The sequence below is a fragment of the Carassius carassius genome, chromosome 30 (genome assembly GCF_963082965.1).
Source record: "Carassius carassius chromosome 30, fCarCar2.1, whole genome shotgun sequence".
Classification (NCBI taxonomy): domain Eukaryota; kingdom Metazoa; phylum Chordata; class Actinopteri; order Cypriniformes; family Cyprinidae; genus Carassius; species Carassius carassius.
Window position 1 is genome coordinate 21,096,701 of NC_081784.1, and position 26,229 is coordinate 21,122,929.

General features: G+C 38.2%; 1 protein-coding gene across 14 annotated transcripts in view; it reads right to left on the bottom strand.

Annotated features, from left to right (window-relative positions):
- Window positions 1-26,229, bottom strand: part of LOC132110880 (calcium-activated potassium channel subunit alpha-1a-like) — a 286,517-nt gene that overhangs the window by 81,633 nt on the left and 178,655 nt on the right. For all 14 annotated transcript variants that reach the window (XM_059517920.1, XM_059517926.1, XM_059517929.1 and 11 more), the window contains exons 4-5: window positions 6,845-6,938; window positions 6,495-6,606 (exon numbers count right to left, since the gene is read on the bottom strand). In XM_059517920.1, the coding sequence (XP_059373903.1) occupies window positions 6,495-6,606; window positions 6,845-6,938 (206 nt within the window). The remainder of the gene's footprint in view (window positions 1-6,494; window positions 6,607-6,844; window positions 6,939-26,229) is intronic.

Genomic DNA, 26,229 nt, shown 5'->3' on the forward strand with positions numbered 1-26,229 from the left:
AAGACCTCATCAGCTCAATCTGATGTGTGTTGCAGCCTGGAATTAAACCACACCATGCTGGTTTAATCTGGGCTGAAGAGAACCGGCCTGGCCTGGCGGAATTACTCGCCACTCATTTCTCCCAGAATGCATTTGCGCATACATGTCCTGAAGCTTGTGATGTGAGAGAGGACTCTATATATGAAAGAGGCTTAAAGCACAAATTAGTTTTCTTCACTGATTTTCCTTCCTCTGGTCATGCCACTCATAATCCTATTTCAGTAAATTCAAGCCATCCAGTTATGTGAAACAATACTGCTAACCACCAGATGGCAGTGTTACGCAAAATATCCACAGGCAAGGATGGACTGAGGCCATTGATGGTTTAAAGGGATAGTTCACCTTCAGTTGCTATTCCCCACTGACTTTCATAGTATGGAGGAGGAGGAGGAGGAGAAGAAGCAGAAGAAGACAAAAAAGCAGAAGGAGAAGAAGCAGAAGAAGAATAAGAAGAACCACTATGGAATTCAATGGGGACCAGCAACTGAAGGATAAAATCCTCGTCAGTTAACAAATATCTTTGATATGCATCCACTGATGTAGAATTTATTGTAGTATTTTAGTATTATTAAAAACAGAAGCCCAAAACACTGAAAATGTTACCACTAGACTTAAAAAATAGTAAATGCATATGCAAATACTCAACTTTTAACTATATAGCTATTAGCAAAAATGACTTACTTTCTTTAATGAAATCATAATCAGACCAGATTATAAAACATTTGGTACACTGTAACTTCAACTAAACTATGGGGGATAGCAGGACAATTACAGTAACTACCACTCGAAATAATAATACTTTTATTCAGCAAGGATGAATTAAATTGATCAAAAGTGAATAAAAAGATTTCAGTTAAAAATAAATTATGTTCTTTTGAAAGTTCTATACATCAAAGAATACTGGAAAAAAGTATCATATTTCCACAAACATATTAAGCAGCACAACTGTTTTCAACACAGATAATATGTTTCCTGAACACCAAATCAGAATATTAGAATGATTTCTGAAGGAACGTGATTACTGAATGTACTGTTTTTTGATCAATAAAAAAATGCAGCCTGTGTGACACATAAAAAAATATATATATTTAGAATTTTGGATTTATTTGATGGTTTCTGAATGGTTCTTAATAACAAACTAGACGTTCTGACAAAATCCCTTACAGAAAAAAAAACGCAGGGAAGAGAATAATTACAGTATATCATTGAAGCAGAATAACAATAAAAACCAAAGTGAACCTAGGAATCTCCCTCTATACACGTATCCGTGCCATTAATATGCACAAGATCTCCTCACATAAGACGTTGTGATTACTGCCTTCTCTTCACAGACTGATAGAGCTTTTGGATGAGGACTTTAGCTCACAAAACGTCTCCATTTCAGAGTCAAGTATCTGTTGTTAATTGATTGCAAGGATGAAGGAAGCTAGTGTATTATAAACAGCCTCATGCTAATCCATATACAACCCTTGTGTTTGAAAAGACTCTCCTGAACTGCTTCTAGAAGTTTAATTTCTATTTCCCAGTAGAGGGTCTCTGCATACCCTTCAAATTAATAGCACGTTCTCCACCACTTTCATCAAGTTTTTTTCTTTTTCTTTTTTTAGAAAAGGGAACGATATAGCAAAGGTTCACTCATAAGCCAAGGACTTTGACAGTCCCTACAGAAGCAGATTTAATTATCCATCCTATTTTTCTTAACAAGGTGGGACCTGGAGTCCAGAAAACAATTGTTGGCTACATTTGGCTACATGCTATACGTGTCACATGACACATTTATACCAGGGTTTAAACAACCAATTAGTCTCATATGGAATGATATTGCGGACTTTATTCAAAAGGAATTGCAAATTGTATTTGCAATTGCGTTTTCAATTTGTGGACGCATAAAATGTGACATAATCCAAACGCAAATGCAAATCGCGCATTACTGTTTTCATTTTCGATTAAGTGAACGCACAGTGTCTGCCAAATTTAAAATGGAAATGCAAAGTCCGTTTGCAATTGTGTTTCCCATATCTTACGAGCTATGAGCCTGTCATATTTAAATAGCAATATTAAATACCACATTTGCCTTTTCACTCTCTCTGCACTGTGCATGTAAACTGCCAAAACTCAAATGGAATCGCAATACCTTTTGCATTTGAATTTCCAACGTCTACACGGAAACCTGTCAATCAAGTGACAGGGGTGGGGCCATTATATTGGGCATGTTTGCATTGGGAAGTGACGATCGTACTAAAATGTACCATGGTTTTACTAGGGTAAATACGAGTTAACGATAGTGTTTATAATTAAGCCACGGTAGCCACAAATGTACAGTTGTCTGAGACGTTATGAAATGTTCTTTAACATCATGAACCATAAAATGTAGTCAGTGTTCTGCTATTGTTTATTTTCATAATAGGTAAACACAGGCCACAAGTTAACACGGTCACATTTCCTTGATTCAGCAGCTGCACGATGTAAAGAGTCCTGTCTTGAATCTAGAGATCTGGCGCTGATTCAGTGTAGCTTGGTAGCTCAGTGGTTAGTGAGTGTCATCTCTCATGGCATACCGTCTTTTAGCGCGTGTTCAAAACCCGGGCCAACACAGACGTTCTTTATTTTTTGTTTATCCTACTAACTTCAGCCGCTGATTTCGGACTTGCATCCTCAGTAGTTCAGACTTTGTGCATTTGACTCGGGAGTGTGATATCTGCGAGGACGCAGGTCTGGTAATTCTGCAAACAGCAGCGTACTTGATAACATGTCAGCTCGCCTTGACTACTGCAATTTTCCTCACTGTATGATCGCCCGTTTGGTGGCTGAAGTTAGTAGAATAAACAAAAAATATAAAGAACGTCTGTGTTGGCCCGGGTTTCGAACACGTGCTAAAAGACGGTATGCCATGAGAGATGACAGTCACTAACCACTGAGCTACCAAGCTACACTGAATCAGCACCAGATCTCTAGATTCAAGACAGGACTCTTTACATCGTGCAGCTGCTGAATCAAGGAAATGTGATTGTGTTAACTTGTGGCCTGTGTTTACCTATTATGAAAATAAACAATAGCAGAACACTGACTACATTTTATGGTTCATGATGTTAAAGAACATTTCATAACGTCTCAGACAACTGTACATTTGTTGCTACTGTGGCTTAATTATAAACACTATCGTTAACTCATATTTACCCTAGTAAAAACATGGTACATTTTAGTACGATCGTCACTTCCCAATGCAAACACGCCCAATAAAATGGCCCCACCCCTGTCACTTGATTGACAGGTTTCCGTGTAGACGTTGGAAATTCAAATGCAAAAGGTATTGCGATTCCATTTGAGTTTTGGCAGTTTACATGCACAGTGCAGAGAGAGTGAAAAGGCAAATGTGGTAATTAATATTGCTATTTAAATATGACAGGCTCATAGCTCGTAAGATATGGGAAACACAATTGCAAACGGACTTTGCATTTCCATTTTAAATTTGGCAGACACTGTGCGTTCACTTAATCAAAAATGAAAACGGTAATGCGCGATTTGCATTTGCGTTTGGATTATGTCACATTTTATGCGTCCACAAATTGAAAAAGCAATTGCAAATACAATTTGCAATTCCTTTTGAATAAAGTCCGCAAAATCATTCCATAGTCTCAAGTGGAAGTCTCAATGTACCAAAAGTTTTACATTTAATAAAAACTATGTAATAAATTAGAATTTATTTTTTGTCTTTTTCTATTTACCCTTTTTCTGGAAATCAGGACCTGACAATTCCTCAATGTTTATTGAACGGTTTGTACTCTAAAAGCTGTTTTCTCTCTCCTGTCTCTCTCTCTGAAATGAATATCCCTGTGATATGCTGTATATCAGTGGTCACCTACGTTTTTAAGCCCAGGAACCCTGACCTCACCCTTTATGAAAGACAAGATCTACATATTGAAGCATTGACAAGAAAAGACATCCCAGTTTGTACTTCCAATTCGAGGCCTTTTATTTAGTATTTTACCTAGTGATGCACGATCATGACTGATTTAGAATCAGATTTTTTTTTTAAGCAAATGTATGTATTGGCTATTTGCTTTATAACAAGCAAACTGGCCTCAAACAAAAATATCTGTAAGCATTTGAAATTAGAAGCAACCACTGCATCTTAATATCAATCCAAACAAAGATGCGACACCCGTTGCATGAGCAATTGTTTTTTATTTGAATTATACTCTATACTTTCAGGATTTATAGCAAAAACAGAATGGCCTGATTTTAGCCTTTTTTTCTTTATTACTTTTTTGAAACAAAAACAGCAGGTCTGAATGAGACACAAATTCACTCTCTGACAGCAGGTGGCGATTATCAACCAGCCGCGATATAGCGTTTTCTTTGTTACAGCTGTAAACGAAGCAGGCTGCGCTTTATACGGAGATAAGAGAAGTAAATGCCATTATTGCCATCTAAACTCAAGACAGTTCCTTTCATTGATACATTAATACAACCCCACCTTTTCTTCACACTTTATTTTACTGTTATTTTCAGGATCTACTGGGACCGTGATTCGCGGGTTGCTGACCACTGCTGTACATCATCACTATACAACATATGATGGCTGTAGTCCCTCCATTTAGAGACGGCTGAACTGATGTTGCTCTAGATTTCATATGCCAGCTGTTTCACAATCTTTCATCATGTCTGAGAAGTTGTCCCTCTGTGCTGGGAGAGCGCTCTTTGGTCTTTGAGAGACTTTTATTCTGCATGGCAGTCCCATACCGTGTCCCCAAAAGTACCAGGAGCACATTCATTCTGTGAAACCTACTCTATACCATTTCATATCAATACTTCAAAACTTGTTTCAGTATTTCAAAACGTTTATACTCAGTCAAAATAACAGCATTAATTTAAAATATATATTTTTGTACATTATAAATGTCTTTACTGCAACATTTAATGCAACAATTTAATGCATCCTTACTGAATGCAAGTATTAATTTCCTTCAAACAAAAATCTTACTGATCTTAAACTATAGTGTACAACATACAACGCCTTTAAAACTCAGCATAATTAACAACTAAATCTTATCTAAATCTCAAGTTATTTTCATAATTACATTTTGTGTTTCACCACTCATCCAACTGGTTTCATCAGCTTGCACTAATGTCCGAAGGAAAAGTGCAAGTAAAAAATTTCTTCAGACAAAAATTCTGCATCCCGTACTGTTTTAATCATGATGCTTCTCCGAGCATCAGGTGAGTCAACACTCTTGTGTAAACAGTAGACGACAATGGCTGAAATTGTGGACATTTTAAGGAACACCCTCTGATCACAAAATTGGTCTGCCTCCAAGCCATTTTACTCCTAATGGTTTGGAGCTTTTAATGAGTTAAGTGTTGAAACTTTCTCAGCATTTGTACCGCACAGGCTAGTGAGTGATTGTTTACATATGCCGCTCAGCCAAACAGCTGTTATTAGGTGGATGTTGATAGCAGCTTTTATTTAATTTTCATTTACTGGCTTGGTAGGGAGGAACACCATTAAAATGACAGATTTTTTTGATGAACTGCTGCTTTTCTAATGCATTATTCAAACAGCACAATGGCAGAAGATTTTCTGTTTTCTTTTCTTTGTTGAAGTGCTAAATTATTAACTAGTGGTTTTTGATGTGTTTAAGGAAGGAGGGCATTCTTTTTACAGCTGTTTTGGAAAGCACTAATGACGCAGGTGGTGTAACGGTTATGAACGATTGTTTTTACATTAACTGTACATACTGTAGACTAAAGCAGTCTTGTTTTCCTAACCTTCTGCCTGGCCAAAGGATACACACACACACCGGTTGCTTTACACCGCAGTCGTGTCTCAACTGTTGCTCACCCCAGCTTTGACAAAAATACGTTATGATGGGAAATCATTACCATCAGACTGAGGGGGCTCACTTAACCCACTGGCTTATCAAAAGTGAACCTTATATGGTAACCTACACTTTCCCTTTCCCAAATCTGACCTTTCTGTAACATCCCAGACCAAACCAGTTTAGAAAAGCAAAACCTAAAAAGATGGTCTAGGCTGGTTTATGTTTATCAGTGTGACTCCTACAGGTTAAGAAACCTGGTGGACACCAGCATCCAGAACCCAAAATGTGTGACCAATAAAGGCCTGTTCAAACCAGAGATAGTAGCTATAACTATGAAGTTGAAATAACATTTTTTTAAATGACATGAGGATAGAGAACTCTAGTTTCTAAGCTGTGACATTTCGTTAGCTTCCAGTGGGTTTCCAGTGACAGAGAGTGACAACAAACCATGGAAGCTTAGTTTAATAATCATAAAATCTCCTGTTCAAACATTTGCCCTTGTCTCATCATCAGTTTGACCTTTATCCCATCTAGTCGTGGTTTAAGCTGATCCAGTAACCGCTGCCCTGGGGTGCAGGGACTGACCGGAGGGTCATGAGGAACAGGGAGTGAGGAGAGTGTTTGGGGACTTACCCAGCCAGCTCCTGTTCAGATACACTGACACAAACACAGGCGGTACGGTGAAGAAGTCCACCACTGAGTTCACCTCCAACCAGAACCACAGCTTATCATTAGCTGCTATGAACTGGAAGAAGATGAAAGAAAAAAGAATATATATATATATATATATATATATATATATATAAAACCTAATTTTAAAGGGGATCACATTTTAGTAAGAAAAATCAACAATTAAGATGAATGAACATTAGAATGAACAACTAGTAGTGAAACATTAAAGGTTCTGGGAGTAAAACACAATATTAAGTGTACAGAATGTGGTAAATAGATGTTAAATATGAAATTTAAATATATGTACTTACGCGCAGGCCAAAGTAGAGTAAGAAGAACACGTTGAATGCCATGTCAATTTGTAATGTGAAGTCTTTGTAGAAATTCTGACAGGATTCTATAGGACTATGGAGAAAAAAAGAGAAAAATGTTGATTTAATTGAAAACAAATTTGTTTTGCCTGATATGTCCTGAAAATATGATCAATATGCAATCTTAATCTTAATGGTGCTAAAACAGGCTTAATTTTCTTCATGCAAAATATTTGTTTTCTTTTCTTCTGATTTTAAAGTGACATTTAACCTAGACATATTTTTGTGTGAGATGCACCCTATAACACACCTATTCTTAACCATAGGGCCGCGGCCCACGCTTGGGCCGTGAGCGCCACCTGGAGGGCCGCAAAAAAACGTAGCGTTTTTCATCTGTAGGCCACGGGACCAAACAAGTTATCAATTGAAGACACCAGAACTACCACTGTTATCCATGAGACAGTTACAATACACCATCCCACCACTAGTGGCAGTAATGCCTCCGTTGTTTAACAAACGCTAATAAGCAGAAGAAGACACTCAGTCAACTGTAGCCTTAAGGAAAAGTTACGCCTGTTTCACGGTCACCCCTGATGTCCACTGTACACGTCTGCCGCGCATTACGGCTCCGACACAGTTACCGGAGCTGATCACAGCCACTCTAGTCTATGCTTGTGTTTTCACCAGACGCTCCGCGGCACTTTTCAAAAGCGTCTCAGAAGTAGCTCTCCGCACCGCTTCGCTAAAGATAGGCACCTAGTCTATTTCTGACGCACCCTGCGTCCAAACCGCACAGCAAATACAAAATAGAGGTAAAAAAAAAATCATGTGCATTTCAAAATAAACACCCTGTGCAGACTCCCAATCGTATTTCACATTACTATATTCATGCGGCTAGAAATAGATCACAAGAGGTTCATCCTTAAAGTTGAAAAACATCACATTATTATATGACACCACAGATCCTTTTTACAAGGACAATTAAAAAAAGGAAGTGGTGCGGAGTTTAACTGCAGGAGTTGCATGACTGGAATAAACATAATTAAACCGGACAAAACATTAACATTTAGCCAACCATGTTAGATCACACAGAAATCAAGAAAAACTATTTTGGACCATAGGCTGTAGTGTTGGACAGGCAAATCACGTGGTCTCGTGAATCCTACCGCTGTGATCCGCCTGTACCGAGTGCTGTGCTGCACGCGCTGAATTACGGCTGTTTCACACATACTCCGTCTGAAGTGCGTATGCGTTGCATATTTTTTTTTACGCACCCATGTTAATGGATTCCAGCGTTCACACTGCATGCGGCTGAGGTCTGTCAGTGCGTTCCAGGAGTGGTCCGTCAGTGCGCCTATATTTTTTCATTTGCACTTTATTTAAATTTTCATTTACAACTTATTTAATTTGAAAAATATTATTTTGAATTTATTTTAGCAAAACATTTTATTGTTTTTATTTATTTTATATAAATGTTATTTTTTTTGTAAGTAAAATCTGTCAAATCTTACAAATTTTTTTGTGTTAATATGACTGACTTGAGCCTTTTAATTTTGTTCTTGATGCAGATTGATTTGTTCCTTGAATTGTTGTGTGTTTGACATCTTGTTGTATGTGCAGGTTTATATACTCATGAATAATAAACTGTTAAACTGCAAGTGGATTTCATTTAGTTATTGAATACAAATCAAACAAAGGCTGAGATCAATAAACCAATACAGTGCTAATATTTGATTGGGCCCTGGTCCACTTTGTACTGTAAAATTTGGGCCCCGACATCAATAAGGTTAAGAACCCCTGCTATAACACATTATATAAATATCCATAGATGCTATAAAACCCACCCTTATCAAACGCGCCTTTTTGGAGATTTTACTTTTCTGCACCAATTTCTATATTTAAATATATTAATGTCTTATATAGCCTACATGAAAGTCCATGTGTAGAATACAATATTCATTTGCATTACAATTATACTCAAACCTCACCTACAATAATGTATTTACATTATGTGTTATCTGTACATTTGGTTATATCTATGCACATTGGTTCTGTACTCTAATATCTGTATTAAATCTAATTTACACTTTGATGTTCATAGTGTTCTGAATCAGTATTTATTAACAGTTTTTAACTGTTACAATTATTCACAGGAAAACAAATTAATGTAATGAATGAATTATAATGCATTAAATAACTTTTTCTAAATATAAATCTCAATGAATCATAGCAAGTGTTCAAAACAGGTCTATTATTTGTCTCTCTGTTATGAGACGACAGTCACAAAATCAGGAAAAGTCGACTGCATGCTTGAGGACTGTCTAAAAGCACTAGGTGCCTTTATCCATTAGTAAAAATATTAAAATGCAAAAAACATTGCCGATTAATTCAATACATCTGAGATGGTTAAATCAATTGCTGAATGATTCAATTAATTAAAATTAATTAATTATTTCATAACAAGCCAGAAGCCTTTGAGCTGAGGTTAATGTGGTGACATTATCATTGATCTCATGAAGGAAGTTATTTAGAGAACAGACTTTGAATTGACCAGATATAAATAATATGAAACTAAAGACAAAACTGCTGAAATAAGGCAACAGAAGCCCATAATGCAAGCTTAGCTTAGCTCTTTTTGGCATTAATGGTCAGGACGAGCTTTCTATCAAGTTACAATTAGTAGTGTCTCAAAATGCATGACCGTCAACATGTGTACACTGTGAAACAAAGCATCTGATCCTTGAGCTCAATGTCACTTCACACTCTGCAATTACAAGAGATCTCCTGAAATGTGGCATCCATGCAGAAAGTATCCCTGCTACCTCCTTAGTCCACCTTAATGTTCAATGTCATTCTCCAGCAAGATCCTTGAGATCTGCTCTGAGGTCAGCAGAGAGCATGCTGTGCCAACTTATAATGGGGTAAACAGCACTCAGGTGCCACTGAGCTTTTAACTTACACTAGGTGGACTCAGCTCCTAATCGAGTGCCTCTGGAGGACGTACTGCAATGTCAGTGCGCACAGATCTATGCTGCCCTGAGGGAAGTGCACACTGGGCTATTTCTGGCCCGCTATGTGTTTTCATCATCATCTTTTACAAAGAAGTGCCACTGTGGCCCTGATTCATAAAGGGCACAGAAATGAATGTGTATCCTGAAAAGCGCCATGGAATTGTTGTCCCATGTGTTTATGGGCCCAAACATCCCATTATGTGATAAACAATAAACATCATTAATGGCTATCAGTGCACTAGAGCTCTGCGTAAGGCAAGACACTACAAAAATATAGAAAAATAAGTTGTTGTTTTTCTTTTTCTTTCACGGACTTGTCAATTGAGATTTTGCCCTAATTGGCTTTTTATAACCATTTTCTTTTCTCATGCATGGGTTAGAAATCTACACTTACACCTAAAATTTAAATAGCAGTTTTATTTCTATCTATATTGTAAAGGTTTTGTTCATATTTCATTTCTCCAACTTTAAAAATGTTACATTTAACTCCTAAAACATTAAAAAAAAATGATTTATTATTATTATTATTATTTTGTCTGTTGATAGTATTTTCTGATTTATGGAGTGATAATGACTTTTGATAATTAAAAATACCTTCTGTAAGTCAACAAAACTAAACAAGAACCTAGCTTTTTCCAATGCTCAGATTTTTGTTCCGTAAATGTATGCAAATTAGCACATATTTAATTAGCTAATGCCTTCAAACATAACATTTCAGAAAACTTAATGTAAAGATGTTTGCAATATACATATTCCAGTTAGGGCTGCACGATGTGTCGTTTAAGCATCGATATCGCGATGTACGAATCCACGATAGTCACATCGCAGGATGTGCAATGTGGGCTGTTGTAGTTGATCCGTTATTCATTAACTGTACAGGCCAGCTGCTCCTCGGCTCTTGACGAATGTGATTCACGGAGAGCACGAGAGAGAGAGAGAGAGCGAGCGAGCGAGCCCCGGCTGCACGCTCACCATCTTCAAACAACACGAGCGATGTCTTGCTCTCTCTCCCTCGCGCATATTAATCAATTGACACGATGGTGTCGATTAGGGATGGGCGTTTTCTGCAAATATCACATTCGAACATTTGAGCTCACAAAAAACGAATATTCGAATATTAGTTTATTTAAATTAAGTTTAATGAGACAGACGTTATTTTTCAGCAACATTTATTGTTTCCGTCATTTTGAACAAGCTTACACACAATCAGAGGTGGGTAGTAACGAGTTACATTTACTTCGTTACATTTACTTGAGTAATTTTTTGGGGTAACGAATACTTTTCGGAGTATATTTAAAGATGGGTACTTTATACTCTTACTTGAGTAAATTTTTGGGGAAAAATCTGTACTTTTACTTCGTTACTGTGTGTTACGCTCCTCTCGTTACTATATCTTAATGCAATAAATGTTATAATGCTTCAGTTTATTCCAAACGCGCCGTCTACTTTTCTCTGGGCAATGAGCGATGCACATTCGCGAATGATTCATTCTTTTGAGTCAATTCTGTTCAAAGGCTTGATCAAACCAATTGGCAAACGAGTGAATTGGTTCATGAATCAGTTTGAATGAGTCGTTCAGTTCGCTGCCGCACGCGCTGAGCGTCTGAAGTGGTTCACTCAGAGTTGTAACGTTTAAGAACAGAAAGAGCGTTGAAAATGTGGCTGGAACTGCACTGAATTGAAATCTGCAAAGGCTATTATTTGCTAGCGATGGAGATCCTTATTAGATGAACACCGCGTGTGCTGTCTACTGTTTAACAGGTAATAACTTGGGCTACATTCGATTACAGTACACGATACCACTGTGACATTAGTTTGTTGTACGTGTGTGGCTTATAACAGAGGGGAGTCAAGTTGAATGCAGCTTCCAAAAGACAAAAAATAGCCGATTAAGATTTTATTAATTTTAATACAATCCCACCTGTGCAAGTACGTTCAGCGAGTCATATCATCAGCTGCTAAATTCAGATCTGTGATTGCTTGCTGGCGCTTAGCCAGAGATAGATGCGTTTATACAGCGCTGCGCATTATAACCAATCACACATGATTCTTTTGAGCTTATTAAAGCATTGGCCAATCAGAGGTGTTCCGATGAGTCATCGCTAAAATGCCGGTGCTTCCTTCACTCGCTCACTGACTGAATACATCTTTCTGGCGAATTCTCTCGCAGAGACAACAAAGTGCAGATGTGTGTGCGAATCTTTAATTAAGATATTGATTTCACAGTGTTAACAGTTTCAGCGATTTTAATGGGAGTTTCTGAGAGTGATTGAAATCTAGACTGACTAAATTCTCATTTAATATAAAGTCAGTCGTATTAAAAATATGTTATGGCATGACACCTATATCTGTTACTTAAGTAAACAGACAGGGTTTTATAATAAATTACATAAATTGGAGTAAAGGCTGATGAAATATATACATTTATACACGCACACATACATTACATACATTTTATCTATATATCTAAATAAAAATAGGCTCAGTACAGTATATATGACCCAAAGTAACTAGTAACTAACTACTTGAGTAGATTTATCCGATACTCTTTTACTCTTACTCAAGTAACTATTCAAGACTAGTACTTTTACTTTTACTTGAGTAAATGCTTCTAGAAGTACTTTTACTTTTACTTGAGTACAGTTTTTGGGTACTCTACCCACCTCTGCACACAATAAGCTTGAACATTAGGCTACACATCGTGCTTTGTAGTTGAAAACCTTTAACAATAGTTAAATAAATAAAACAAAAGTACAGATTAAAAGCAAAATAAAAAGTGAAAAAAAGTGAACAAAGAAAAAACGTAAAGCAGCCTGCAGCGATTAGGCTATTGTAGAACGTAGCCTACACTTAACTTTGAAACTTTTAAACTGTCAGCAAATCTTTTGCTTTTTTCTATTGTTTTACATGTTCTTGTTAAAAAATACGGGCATGTAAACATGATCGGGGGAAAGTCGGCTTCTTAGTCTGTTAACAATAAGGCTGGCCGCGGAGAAAACGCGCTCTGACGACACAGACGTTGCTGGGATTCACAAATAACGGTGTGCTAAACGAATAAGTTTTGTGAAGCGCTTCATGTTTTCGTTTCACCACTGAATGGGATCCTCATCTGGTGAAATACATGGCTCCAGCAAGAACTGTTCCCACTCATCTCAGCTGGAATCTCTGTAATCATCGCTGAAAAACTGGCTCAGCCTTCTCCGACGAGTGAGCATTGCATCCGCTTTATCGTTGGCGGCTGCATCCGCACCACTCACATCAAGGGAAATGATGTGATAATGTTCAAAAAAGTTTTTTTTTCTTACTTCTCTCATGTTTTCATCGAGAAAACCTGAGATGTTTGTGCCAAGGGTCTAGGGCAGACGCGAGAAGAGGAGTTTTCACTGCATTCTCCAAGTTAGCGGTGTTTATTCGTTGTTGAGAGATGCCGCAACAATGTTCTTGAATTCGGTCACTTTCTGTGATTCTCCACGGCATATTTGAAGTACTGTAGAAGACCGCAGATCTTATGGGCCGTTCACATATCGCGTCTTTTGTGCGCTCAAGTTCGTTATTTCCAATGTAGGCGGGAGGTATGCGCGCTCATAATGGAAGCGACGCGGTCGCGATGCGCACGAGGTGCGACGCGCCCGTTTTTCCAGGCGCATCCGCAAAGCATTGAGTTAAAAACATCTCAACTTTTCAGAATGCTGCAAGCGCACCGCAGGTCATGTGACAATAACTAAACATTCAGCTTCATTCTTTCCCGTAACAATGTTGAAAGCTCAGCCAAGATGAAGGAACAGCTGATCATAAATTTAGTAGCAGAGCTACTGCAAGCGATTTTTTTGTGCTGCAAATCCATTTATCCTTTGCTGAAATTTCCGCGTCATCATGGAGAGAGCCCGTCACTGTTGCTTAGCAACGGCAGATGCCTCAGCAGCGCTTCTGCCTGAGCGCTTTGGAGAAGGAGAATATGTGAACGGCCCCTTATTCATTCATAAATTATTTTTTGCTTGCATACATCTTCAAATATGCCGTGGAGAATCACAGAAAGTGACCAAATTAGGTTTTATTGTGAACTTGTTTTTTTTGTTTTTTAATTCGAATATCATTTTTATTTATCGAATAATTAGAGCAGAACGAATATTCGAATGTTCGACTATCCGTGCACACCCCTAGTGTCGATGTTTAAATCATTTAAAATGAGAATGTAAGTGTGCTCACCCCATTTTTGTTTTTAAGAAAAAAATAGATTAGAATGCATATCGCAATATATATTGCAGAAATATAAAATATCGTGCAGCCCTAATTCCAGTACTGTTGACGGCCATTTCCGACATGTGCAATCCAATCAAAACAGACTGGGTCATGGGACCAATCAGAGCAGAGTAACATTATGCAAAGGAGGGGTTTGGAAAGATGGATATTTGAACGAATCATTTGACAGTTTTTGAGAAATAACGTAAAGTTAAATTAAGTAAGTGTTTTTTTTACCTTGCATGCATGTAAACCTGTTGTTGGGGACTCACAAAACCAAATTCTAAACATTTCAAATAGCATAGGAGCACTTTAATACGACAGTGAATGATTTAGGCCAAGGCACCATTTCTAAAATAAGAATGATTTAGCACCTGCAAGGGCACTGGACAGCTAAAACCTCAGTCAGTGGTCTAAAAATAGCCTTTCTGTTTTAATTCCTCCCTGAGGTGCTCTCTGCATGTGATTCTAAAAGAAGAAAACACACAAAGCAATGCCCCGTGTTTTCCTCCTATCAATGAAAACAGGAGGAAGTGAAAGCTCTAAGCAGAGAAGACGAGAGACTGAAATTTGTTTAGGATCTGTGATTGATATTTGTTCAAACAATCCACTGTTCAAACTGGAGAAATGCACAGAGGACTTGCTAATTTCCAAAGAAGCACGTTGAATATTTTAAAGAATTTTCATCCAGTTCTATCAAGTTTACAAATACACACATGACGCAAACCGCACTGCAAATCCAGTCTCCCACATACAGAACTCAATTCGCACCAAAACGAATGGCAAGATAAAGAGAGGCATGGCATCAATGGCATCTCTTATCTGTTTATTGATTAAACGACCCTCAAAAAGAGGTCATGCTGGACTGAGCTTTTTAAACTACTTTCCTGCCCTCTATGAGAACTCTGTGTGTTTACCTTTGGAACAGAGACCCCACCAAAGCATTTTTCTCAGTGATATGTCCCTATTACTGCAAAAAGCTGCAGAGTCAGAAATTTGGCCTTCTCAGCAGAGACAGAGAGCTTTTCTTCTTAATGGCAGGGCAGAGAAATATAGCTTGAATAATTACTCAAAAACTAAATAATTATATGTGACCCTGGTCTTAAGTCACTGGGTTATATTTTTAGCAATAGCCAAAAAAACATTGTATGGGTCAAAATTATAGATTTTTCTTTTATGCCAAAAATCATTAGGCTATTATGTAAAGATCATGTTCCATGAAGATATTTTGTAAATTTCCTACCATAAATATATCAAAACTTAATTTTTGATTAGTAATATGCATTGCTAAGAATTAATTCGGACAATTTCAAAGGCGATTTTCTCAGTATTTAAATTTTTTTTTTGCACTCAGATTTTCAAATAGTTGTATCTCGACCAAATATTGTCCGATCCTAACAAACCATAAATATAGAATAAAAATAATCTATGAATTTTTTTGATCAATGAAAAAAATCATTGAATCGGATCCATGAAATGATTCACTTAACTGATTCAAATCCTTAGTTTTTGCTACTGCTTAATATTAAAACACCTGTCTTAAAGGGATAGTTCACTTTGAAATTAAATTTTGGTATGTTTTAGCTTACCTCAAGGGCATCCAAGATGTAGGTGTCTTTGTTACCGCAAATTTGATATTTTTAGGTCAAACCGTTCTTGTCTGTAACTCATATAATGCAGGTCTATGGTCACCACCTCAAAGAGCATGCACAGAGGAGTCCAAATTCCCCATCGTATGTACACATTGATGACCTAAGACACGAAACAAGCGGTTTGTGTGAGAAAACAAACAGTATTTATATAGTTTTTACCTCTTATACACAACCAAGTCCAACTGATCTGAGGGCGCGCGCTTCCTGGTGTGTGACGTGTGCGCGTGTTCTGGCTTAGTCAGCGCAAGCGCGGAAAGTGCCGGAAGTGATCTCTCGCGCGTGTACGTCACTCATTGTATACACAGAGATTTCAGAAGTGTTACCTTTCACTGTGAAGATCTAAACATATTTAGACGTACAGGAAATCGCAATGGAAGACGATTTCGATACATCAACAGACAACGTTGAATTTTTTTCACAACCATATTTATTTTAACCAGAATACACAGATCAAGAGCTTAGAGCGATGGAGGAAGCATCCGCTGCAGCTGCACGTCTACGAGATCTCTTTAAAATCGGTGGTGTTCTTGTAGAAAGTGTTGTGAGATGCCAATGTTGACATGAATGGAACATAGCAATGCCACAACTACAAGACGACGAGGAGGACATTGACAGCATCGCATCAAACACCTGCCTGACTGAAGATCCTGAGTTTTCTCCGTTGTTGAGCTGCAGCGTTTTGCATGTTGAGTTTAGTTTGCCACGTATAAACTGGAGGCAATGTCCAAGGCCTGAGGGACCCAATGCCATGCTGTCAATAAAGTAATGTGTTGTATTTTTATTATTATCGCAACAATTATAGGGTGTATTATAAACCAATTAATCAATTACAATTACTGCATTATAATTTCAGACAGTGCAGATTGGTAGCATATCGTGTGGTAAACAGTAAACAATGAGTGACGTACACGCGCGAGAGATCACTTCTGGCGCTTTCGCTGACTAAGCCAGAACACGCGCACACGTCACACACCAGAAAGCGCGCACGCCCTCAGATCACTTAGATGTGGTTGTGTATAAGAGGTAAAAACAATATAAATACTGTTCATTTTCTTACACAAACCGCTCGTTTCGTGTCTTAGGTCATCAATGTGTACTTACAATGGGGAATTGTTTAATTTGGACTCCTCTGTGCATGCTCTTTTGACCTAAAAATATCAAAATTGAAACTACTGCGGAAACAAAGACACCTACATCTTGGATGCCCTTGAGGTAAGCTAAAACATCCCAAAATTTAATTTCAAAGTGAACTATCCCTTTAATGTTTATATGTAATATCGTACTATAAAAAAAAGGTAAATGACTTACAAGTCATAAGACAAGGAAATATGACTAATGACACATTCTGTAGTAGTCAAATAAAAAGAACAGTCAATTTGTCAAACACAATTTTGCTTAATATTATATTGCCACAGAATTATTATGAATAGAGTTTGAATATTCAAATTGTAACCCAGGTCTGAGAGATCGAAAGGTGAGAAATCTTAAGATATCAAACTAAGCCATTACAGGTGAAGCCTGATATTAAAATGAGCTGATATTTCATCAGCTGCTATAATGCATTATTAGAGGTGTATGATATTGAATTCTGATACTGAATATCAGACACAGGCCAATGTCTCTTTCTCCTCCTCCTCTCTAAAGCACAGGCTGCTGGTGTGTGGGAGATTTTCAAATGCGGAGAGACGATGTACTAGAATTAAACAGGGTGGATTATTCATCCCTGCAATGCAGTGTCAGGATGTTTATTTCTATGGCTTCTCAGTGAACGGGCTGTGTGTCTCCCTGCCCTTTCACAGCATAGTATCCTAAAGCTTTTCCAGGTTAATACAGTTCAGCCTAAAAGCTTTATATAGAAGCATCCATTCATCTAACCAGCTTCAAAAACAAGTCATTTTTCTGACCTTACTGCATTAATAATTCATTAAGCCATGTCTCTTTGCTCGTTAATCAGTGCTGGAATTGAGCATTCAGTACTAGGCTTTGGCATTGCGATATGTGACTGCACTGATCACCCAAAATGTCATAAGTGGGACACAAAATAAAGGCATCCCTTGAAGGGGAGCTTCCCCTGTTGTTGCCCTACATATTTCTTGCTTCATTGTTCAGCCCTAAAAAAAGACACTGGTCTAGAGAGGAAAGTACAGACTGTTCCCATTAAAAAATATGACAATGAAACTAGAATGTTAAGAAGTTTTTAACAAAACTACAAGACAGCACAAATATATGATGTATTTTTACTTGATCCTTGCAAAAAAATGTACTGAGCTAGAGCAACAGTGGTGCTTCCCTGTGCTAAACTCACTGTTTATGCTATGGGTGCCAGGGCATGATTTGCTTCCTAAGGTCTTCTGAGTGTTTGATAGCCCACTGCTGGGTGGTTGCTACAATGTTCACAAGTGGTTGTTAAGGATGTTCTGGGTGGTTAATATAGTGCTGATACATAGTTCTAAGATGTCAGAGTTATTCATAGGTCCAGATTTGCCAAGTTTTAAGTGTTTGCACACGTCTAGACAAAAAGTCACATTATTTGAGATATCATTCAATTTCGATGCACAAACAGAGCGATGAGTTTCATGCTAAAGTTTAATACACTTGTCACTAAGTATCTGAATGTGCAATAATAAAAGTGATGCTTGCCACAGCAAACTCCACTAATAATACCAGAGTAAAAGGCACAGACACTGTGCTAAACAATAGGTTCATTACAACTGGCTTCTTTCAACACAGCCATGCAACAAAACCCTGAGTCTCCACTGAAGAGTCTTTTCACTCCACTCCTCAATGGCAGATCAGTTCAACCAAAGAAAATAGTGCCCTGGAAAGTGACTCCATACACAAAAAGAGGATTATCCAGAGAAACTCAGGGGAGGGTGGACGTTGCCACTAGAGTTAGCTTTGCATCCACAGTGTTGAGTGAAGTGCCCCCCTGAAAGTCAGACATGTGCACGGAGGCGATGAACACCCCCACCACCACCACCACTCCTGTCTGCAGTTGCTGCTTTCACCCTTCATCAAATTTGGAGTTACCTTAGGGAGTAGCCATCAGTTCAGAATCACTCAAAATGTCCCACTTTAGATGTCTACTGATGGCTTTTTTAACGGACGATTACATTGTGTATTTGAGAGATGCATTCAAAGTGCTGTTGTTCCCTTTTCACATGTGTGAGAGGCCAAATCAAGAGAAGACGTTTTGTTTGTTCCAGACATTCTGGAACAGTTGTGATAATTAGCAGCGTAAATGAGTCGTAAGAGTCGTCAGCGGATGATCCATTATCGGCACCATTAAATGTGGAGTCACGCGGTACGGCAGGTCAAGTGAGGAGCTTGCGAGGGTGAGAACCTGTGTGTCGGTTGCACACATCTCTCTGGTGAGGACAGCAGCAGTGAAGGTATCAGCTGCCAAGACTTCAGGCAGTAACTCTAGAGCCAAATGTGATGTAGATCATTAAGAGCACATCACAGCACCCATCGCCACCGTCACATCCTGATCTGGAACTGAACCGGGTGGAAAAGACACAGACCCCTAACAAAACACTCACACGCACATATGCACCAACAACTACAAGCTTTCTATCTATACCAGGGGATTTCAGAGCTAGATGTTCCAAATATAAATAGGCCTATAATACATTATTGTACTGTTTTATTGTAAGCTAAATAAACTTGTATATTAATAAAAAAGTTTTGTATGTCCTTCAGATGCAAAGTTCTTTTCGTCTGATGTGTCCGTGTCATTTTTTTTTTAACTATGAATTTAACTATGCATGAATGAGAACATAAAGCGCAGACTTACTTGATGTTAAAATAGTTATTAATCCTAATAAGCCACAAAAAAGATCTCTATTCATTACTCACACTGACTGAAGCACACACAGAAAGATGCTTCTCTCAGATAGCATGCGATCACGAATCCTAAATGAACGGTCAGGTACGCTTTTTCAATATTTTTAATGTTTATACTTGCAAAGTATATACAACTCTACCACCCCAACCACCTGCATGCTGAAGCTTATCACAAATGACAGGCTTCAAATCCTATTTCACACAGGAAATATGACTCTATATGAAAACCTTCAATAATTAATACATTTAACTGTTCCCATGCAGAAATGAAGTGACACACTCAGCCAAGTATGGTGACTCATACTCAGAATCACACACTGTGAACACACACCCGGAGCAGTGGGCATCATTTATGCTGCGGCGCCCGGGGAGCAGTTGGGGGTTCGGTGCCTTGCTCAAGGACACCTCAGTCGTGGTATTGCCGGCCCGAGACTCGAACCCACAACCTTAGGATTAGGAATCAAATTCTCTAACCACTAGGCCACGACTTCCCCCTTGAAAACATGTAAGCCAATTCATGGCATATCGCATTATATGGAGAAAAAAAGATATCAACTCACAAGAATGATTTATTAACCATTCGTTTTAGTTTATATATGAAGACGTTTTTAGAAAGGAACAATTTAATAAAAAGTAGTCAACAATTTTTTGATTCATGGACATTACAATTTCCAGCATATCCTGAGCAGGGCTCTGTATGAATAGATGCATCAAAAAAAAGAACAGATAACGAATAAGTACATGTAACATGACCTGTTGAAATGCATCAGTGAATTATTAAACGTAAGTGTCAACTAGGGCCGGGCGATATAGAGCAAAAAAAAATAAAAAACTAACCCCCCCAACACTTCTGTAAAAACAAATATGCCAAATATTACATGTTTAGGGCCCTATGAAATGTTTTATTTTTTTCTTCACCATATGTTTTATTGTTACCTAATTTTGTGTTTTAGCATGTGTATTTATTTAAATGCATAAAAACAACTTAATTTGTTAAAAAAAATTTTTTTTAAAACAGCCTTGTCAAATGTTTTTTCCCCTCTGAAATTCTGTGTATTTAAATTTTTCTGGTTATCAAATGAAGGCACAAAACATTCATTTAATTTAATTATTGAAAATTAAGCAAACTTTATTTTTTGGTAAACAAAGGTGATTTACTATTAAAAATAAAACATGGAAGAAATGTTGTGTGATTATGCATTAAATTATGTTCTTTTCATTTTAATAGTAGTAGTAGTGGGCTATGTACATTCTGCTGAACAATAGTAATAGATTTCTGGCAAATACTTTTATTTTGACGGGTTTACCTTTACAGTTCTGTGTATGTGATACTACAGTCTATGATGTGATATATGACACTAGTTTACTCAAATCAAATGGTCAGATGATCGTGAAGTGACTCTCAGTGCAGTTCTGGAGATGTTGTTCATGTGTTGACATCCTCATTTAGTGAGACAACAGACACTTGAATCACACGCGCTTCCGTGTGAAGACGCGCTTCTGCTCCATTCATTAACACAGACACACAGAACATGCAGGATTCATATTTAAATAGACTTTTCTGGCTAAATATTTACAGATATTAGTCCATATCGCAATTTGATGTGAGTGCAATGACCTACTTTTGATTAATTCATTCAACATTTGACAAATTCCGTGACATTCCACGTTAAACTGTAAATTCCGTTTTAATGACTGGATTCCGCGATTCCGTGCACGTTTTTCTGCCTGCTGTTAGTCTGATGCCTTAAAACCGAAATATCTCCATATAATGGAGCCAGTTGTCCTTTTATTTTAAGACTAGTTCTGTAGACTCGGGCTGGTTGCGGACGACGCCATGTTCAACGCGAGGGGAGGGGGAACAAAATCAAGGAGGCGGGGTGAGCACAGCACAGAGAAGACAAACAAGCAAAGTGGCGGAATCAGAATTAAATATAAACAATATATCGATATATGCGATATGTCAAAATCCATATAGTGTTTAAAAAATATCTCGATATTTTTAAATATCGAGATATCGCCCACCCCTAGTGTCAATCTTTCATTTGTGACATCAATATGACAATGGTGTCAAAATATGTGTTAGAACAAGGCTTATATCACTCATAGTTTTCCTATTAACAATAATCCTACTTTTCCATCACTTTATTTTTTATGGCATAATAGACACCTCTTTAAATGTTCTAAAATAGCGGGAACATTAAACACGTATATGATGAATACTTTGAGATTAAATGTTATGACATTAATTATATAAGCACATTATTGTAATATTATCACTGATTTATTTCATTATTTTTTATCTTTATTTCCAAGTGAAAATGTCACAATTTGTGCTACCTGGTGGTGATCTCGCAAATGAGTTTCACATGTGACTAGGTTTTATTTTGGTAACAGGCATTTTGGTTGACTACCTACTGTTAATCCTGAAGTAATTATGATACTACATGATACTATAAACCTCAAATTTCAACAACAAGCCTTTCATGTTCCATCTCTCTATCCACCTAAGGGGTCCTGAAAAAGCCTGATAAAGGCTGAAGACCCCTGACCTACACCAGAAAAACATCCTTCCAGGCGAGCACCCGCTGCACTGTTTGAGGTGTCACAGCACTGTCTGACATTTTTTTTAGTGAAGAGAACTAAAAGGTGTCTATATGGCTATCATTCACATCTTCACTGTTCAGCCTCCCTACAGAAATGATTAGAGTGATGTCCAATCTGACAACAAGTGCAGTCCAACAACAGATCCAAATCACTCGGTTAGACTTGGTTAGTTAATTGAAACCACCCACACTGTAATGCTAGTGAATACAGGACATTGCTGTTCTGCTAGAGACCACAGACAATAAATGTGACAGGACAGCTTAGACTACGCTGTCAGTCAGTTTGCAGAACTGAAGGGCCACCGATTCACTAAAACAGTATAGAGCAGCGGCTCTCAAATAGACAGCCGCATTATGATTTAAAGATAACTATATTATTAATTCAATTAATTTTCATATTGTTTTTATTCATTTAAAATACTATATACCTCATACTTCCTTTATTGTCTATCACGTCAGTTCATTTTCCAGTTTTTTTTGGTCACAATAGGATTATCCAGCACAATTATAGCATAAATACTGGAGGAAATATGAAAGGCCCTTTGAAAGAAGTGTTGGAAAAAAAGGGGGCCTCAAAGTCAAAAAGGTTGAGAAACACTACTGTAGTTAAGATGACAGAAACACACTATATTGCTGTTGAACTGTTTCATATGCCATTAACTCAATACACTTTCCATTGCTGACTGCATGCAACAAAACATGTGCAGCTCAAAAGAATGGCTCAAATGGAGCCACTCGACACTTGACTGGCAAATCTATATCAATCAAACTAACAAGTGAATTAATCTTTTAAGCTGTGTTCACACACCAGCAACTTTGTCTCTGTAATGGGAAGATCCTAGCTTTGTGGCTGTAATATTATTAGCAGACTGCACGTCTAGACTTATCTTAAGAAAATGCAACCACAGATGATTTATTTCTGCAAAAACCCAAGATATCATTCTAATTTTCAAGGCATTATGTATCTTGTTGCTAAAAAAAGTAATATTCTGCTGTTGGAGAGGTACTACTACTCAGTGCATTAAACAGATGAACGGCCAATCAAACTATGAAATAAACTCACTCATACTTCCAAAAATTTCTGCAACAGCTTTTGTAAGTATTGGGAAACAACACTAAAATGAAAGGATTTTAAATAATAATAAAAATGTTTTAGCTCAGTATATCATTTAGCAAACACAAACAATAAAGCCTAACAAAATTATGAGGGTTTGCAAAAATAAACAGCATTGTGTAAAGTAAAAACAGCATTGTGTAGGAAACACTGAACTGAACTGACATCATCTTAATCTGTGTATCATCTGTCTCACATATGCACTCAAATGAAGAAGCTGCTGACTTTAAGCTGTAATATGAAAACATGTATTATAAATGAGGAGCCAGATCAGGTTTTTTTTTCTGAATGATGCATAAACACAGTGGCGTGGCTTGGCTTGCCCCCCCCCCCCCCCCCCCCCCCCCAACCCCACCGCTTCCTTTACTATCCTGATCGGAGCATTGTAGGGATTAAAATCTCCCATCATGCCTGGCTTCGGTCCAGCATGCGCACACACAGACTGTATGTAAGACCTTATTTTCAAGACTGTACCCATGCTCATTTGAGAGCTTAGCATAGAATTAAACTGCACGAGTTGGCTTTTTACATGCTGCACTATGCCAGCACAGCAATCTGGATCTCTGACATCAAACTAATCTATGGCCTGTCCCTCTGACCTCTACTACTTTACTCTTTATTCCAGTTGGTCTCTGGAACTGCCAGTCTGCTGTTAACAAAACAGAATTTATTCTCCGTGAAAATCGCTCGAAACTCAGGGCTGCAGAGAGGAAATGGTGCAAAAAAAGAAACTCTACTGACCTCAGTGTGTATCAGTCACTCCTCTCTTCATTCTCTGCAAATGTCTTCACTGCTAAAACAACATACAACCACAACAAAATTAACAACTGTCCTGACTCTCGCACACTTTTCGAAACTTTCTCTTCTCTTCTCTGTCCTCCAGTCCCTCCTCCATCAACTTTTACAGCTGTTTTCTTCAAAAATAAGACAAGAACCATAAGTAACCAATTCCCCACACCGAAGACACTCTCCACTCTCGGAGACAGACGTTTACAAACTTATCCTTTCCAATCATCCTACTACTTGTCCACTTGATCCTATCCCCACTCACCTGCTTCAGGCCATTTCTTAATCAGTCATAACTTACTCAAATTATTAACACCTCTCTTCACTCTGGTACATTGCCCACAGCATTTAAGCAGGTTCGGGTTTCCTAAGAAACCGTCTCTGAATCAAGCACAGACCGGTATCCCTTCTTCCATTCATTGCAAAGACACTTGAATGAGTTGTGTTCAACCAACCCTCTATGTTTCTTGTACAGAACAAACTCCTGGATTGCAACCAATCTGACTTCAAAAGTGGCCAGTCAACTGAGACTGCCCTGCTCTCAGTTACTGAAGCCCTCGACTGGCAAGAGCAGCTTCCGAATCCTCAGTACTCATCTTGCTGGATCTATCTGCTGCATTTGACACCGTTAACCACTAGATTCTCCTGTCCACCCTCAGAAAGAAGGGCATCTCTGGAACCGCACTCCTGTGGTTCAAGTCCTACATCTCAGGTAGGTCCTTCCGAGTGTATTGGAGGGGTAAGGTTTCTAATTTACAACTTCTTGCTACTGGGGTTCCTCAAGGCTCAGTGTTTGGACCACTTCTCTTCTCCATTTACATGACGTCATTAGGATCTGTCAATCAGAAGCATGGCTTTTCTTATCACTGCTATGCTGATGACACTCAACTCTACTTCTCATTCTAACCAGATGATCTGACGGTAAATGTCTGAGAGACATTTATAGCTGGATGAAGGACCATCACCTTTAGCTCAACCTTACTAAGACAGAACTGCTTGTGGTTCCAGCTAACCCATCGTTTCATCACAGCTACTCTATACAGCTGGGTTTGTTGACCATAACTTCTTCTAGGACAGCCAGCAACCTAGGAGTTGTGATCGATCATCAGCTAAGCTTCACAGACCATATTGCTACAATGACCCATTCCTGCAGATTTGCCTTACAACATTAGGAAGATTAGACCCTTCCTGTCAGAGCAAGCCACACAACTTCTGTTGTAATGCTCTCTTGGCAGGCATTCCTGCATTTTCTATCAAGCTTCTGCAACTGATCCAGAATGCAGCAGCCAGAATTGTCTTCAATGAGCCAAAAAAAGCTCACGTTACTACTCTCCTCATCAGGTTACACTGGCTACCAGTAGCCGCTCGCATCAAATTCAAGGTACTGATGCTTGCCTACAAGACAAACACTGGCACTGCAACAATATACCTAAACTCACAAGTTCAAATTTATGTGCCCTCCAGAAGCTTGCGTTCTGCGTTTCCTTTCACCTTGTAGTGCCATCCCAAAGAGGTTAAAAATCACTCCCACAAACCTTTTCCTGGGTTGTGCCCAGCTGGTGGAATGACCTCCCAATCTCAATTCGAACAGCAGTTATTTTCAAAAAACATCTAAAGAAACATCTTTCTCGCCAGCACTTGACCAACTAATACTTGCACTTACCTTTTCTTTTCTGTTCTATTATATTCTTTAAAAAAAACCTAGCTATGTGTACTGCGCTAGACTAACTGAGACTTGTCATGAAACTTGTATACTGTCGTTGTTCTCTCATTGGTCTGATTGCTACTATTGTTCTCATTTGTAAGTCACGTTGGATAAAAGTGTCTGCTAAATTATTAAATTTAAATGTAAATGTAAACTCAATGCTATATTCACAGCAAATGAGTTTGGCTTATTAAACAATCACTGGTGTAAAAGATAAGTAGAGACTGACCATCAGACATATGTAAATAGTTGCGCAAAATTGCGCAAAGTTCATCTTGAAAAATATGATACCTGGTTGCCTGGGCAACAGCTAACAGCACACCTTTCTCTAGGGAGCACAGGGTAGAGGGGTGGGAGGCAGAGATGCTCTGCTAAAGTAACCATGGAAACTGGCCTGCTTGGCTTTCATTGACAAAATAATCCCGA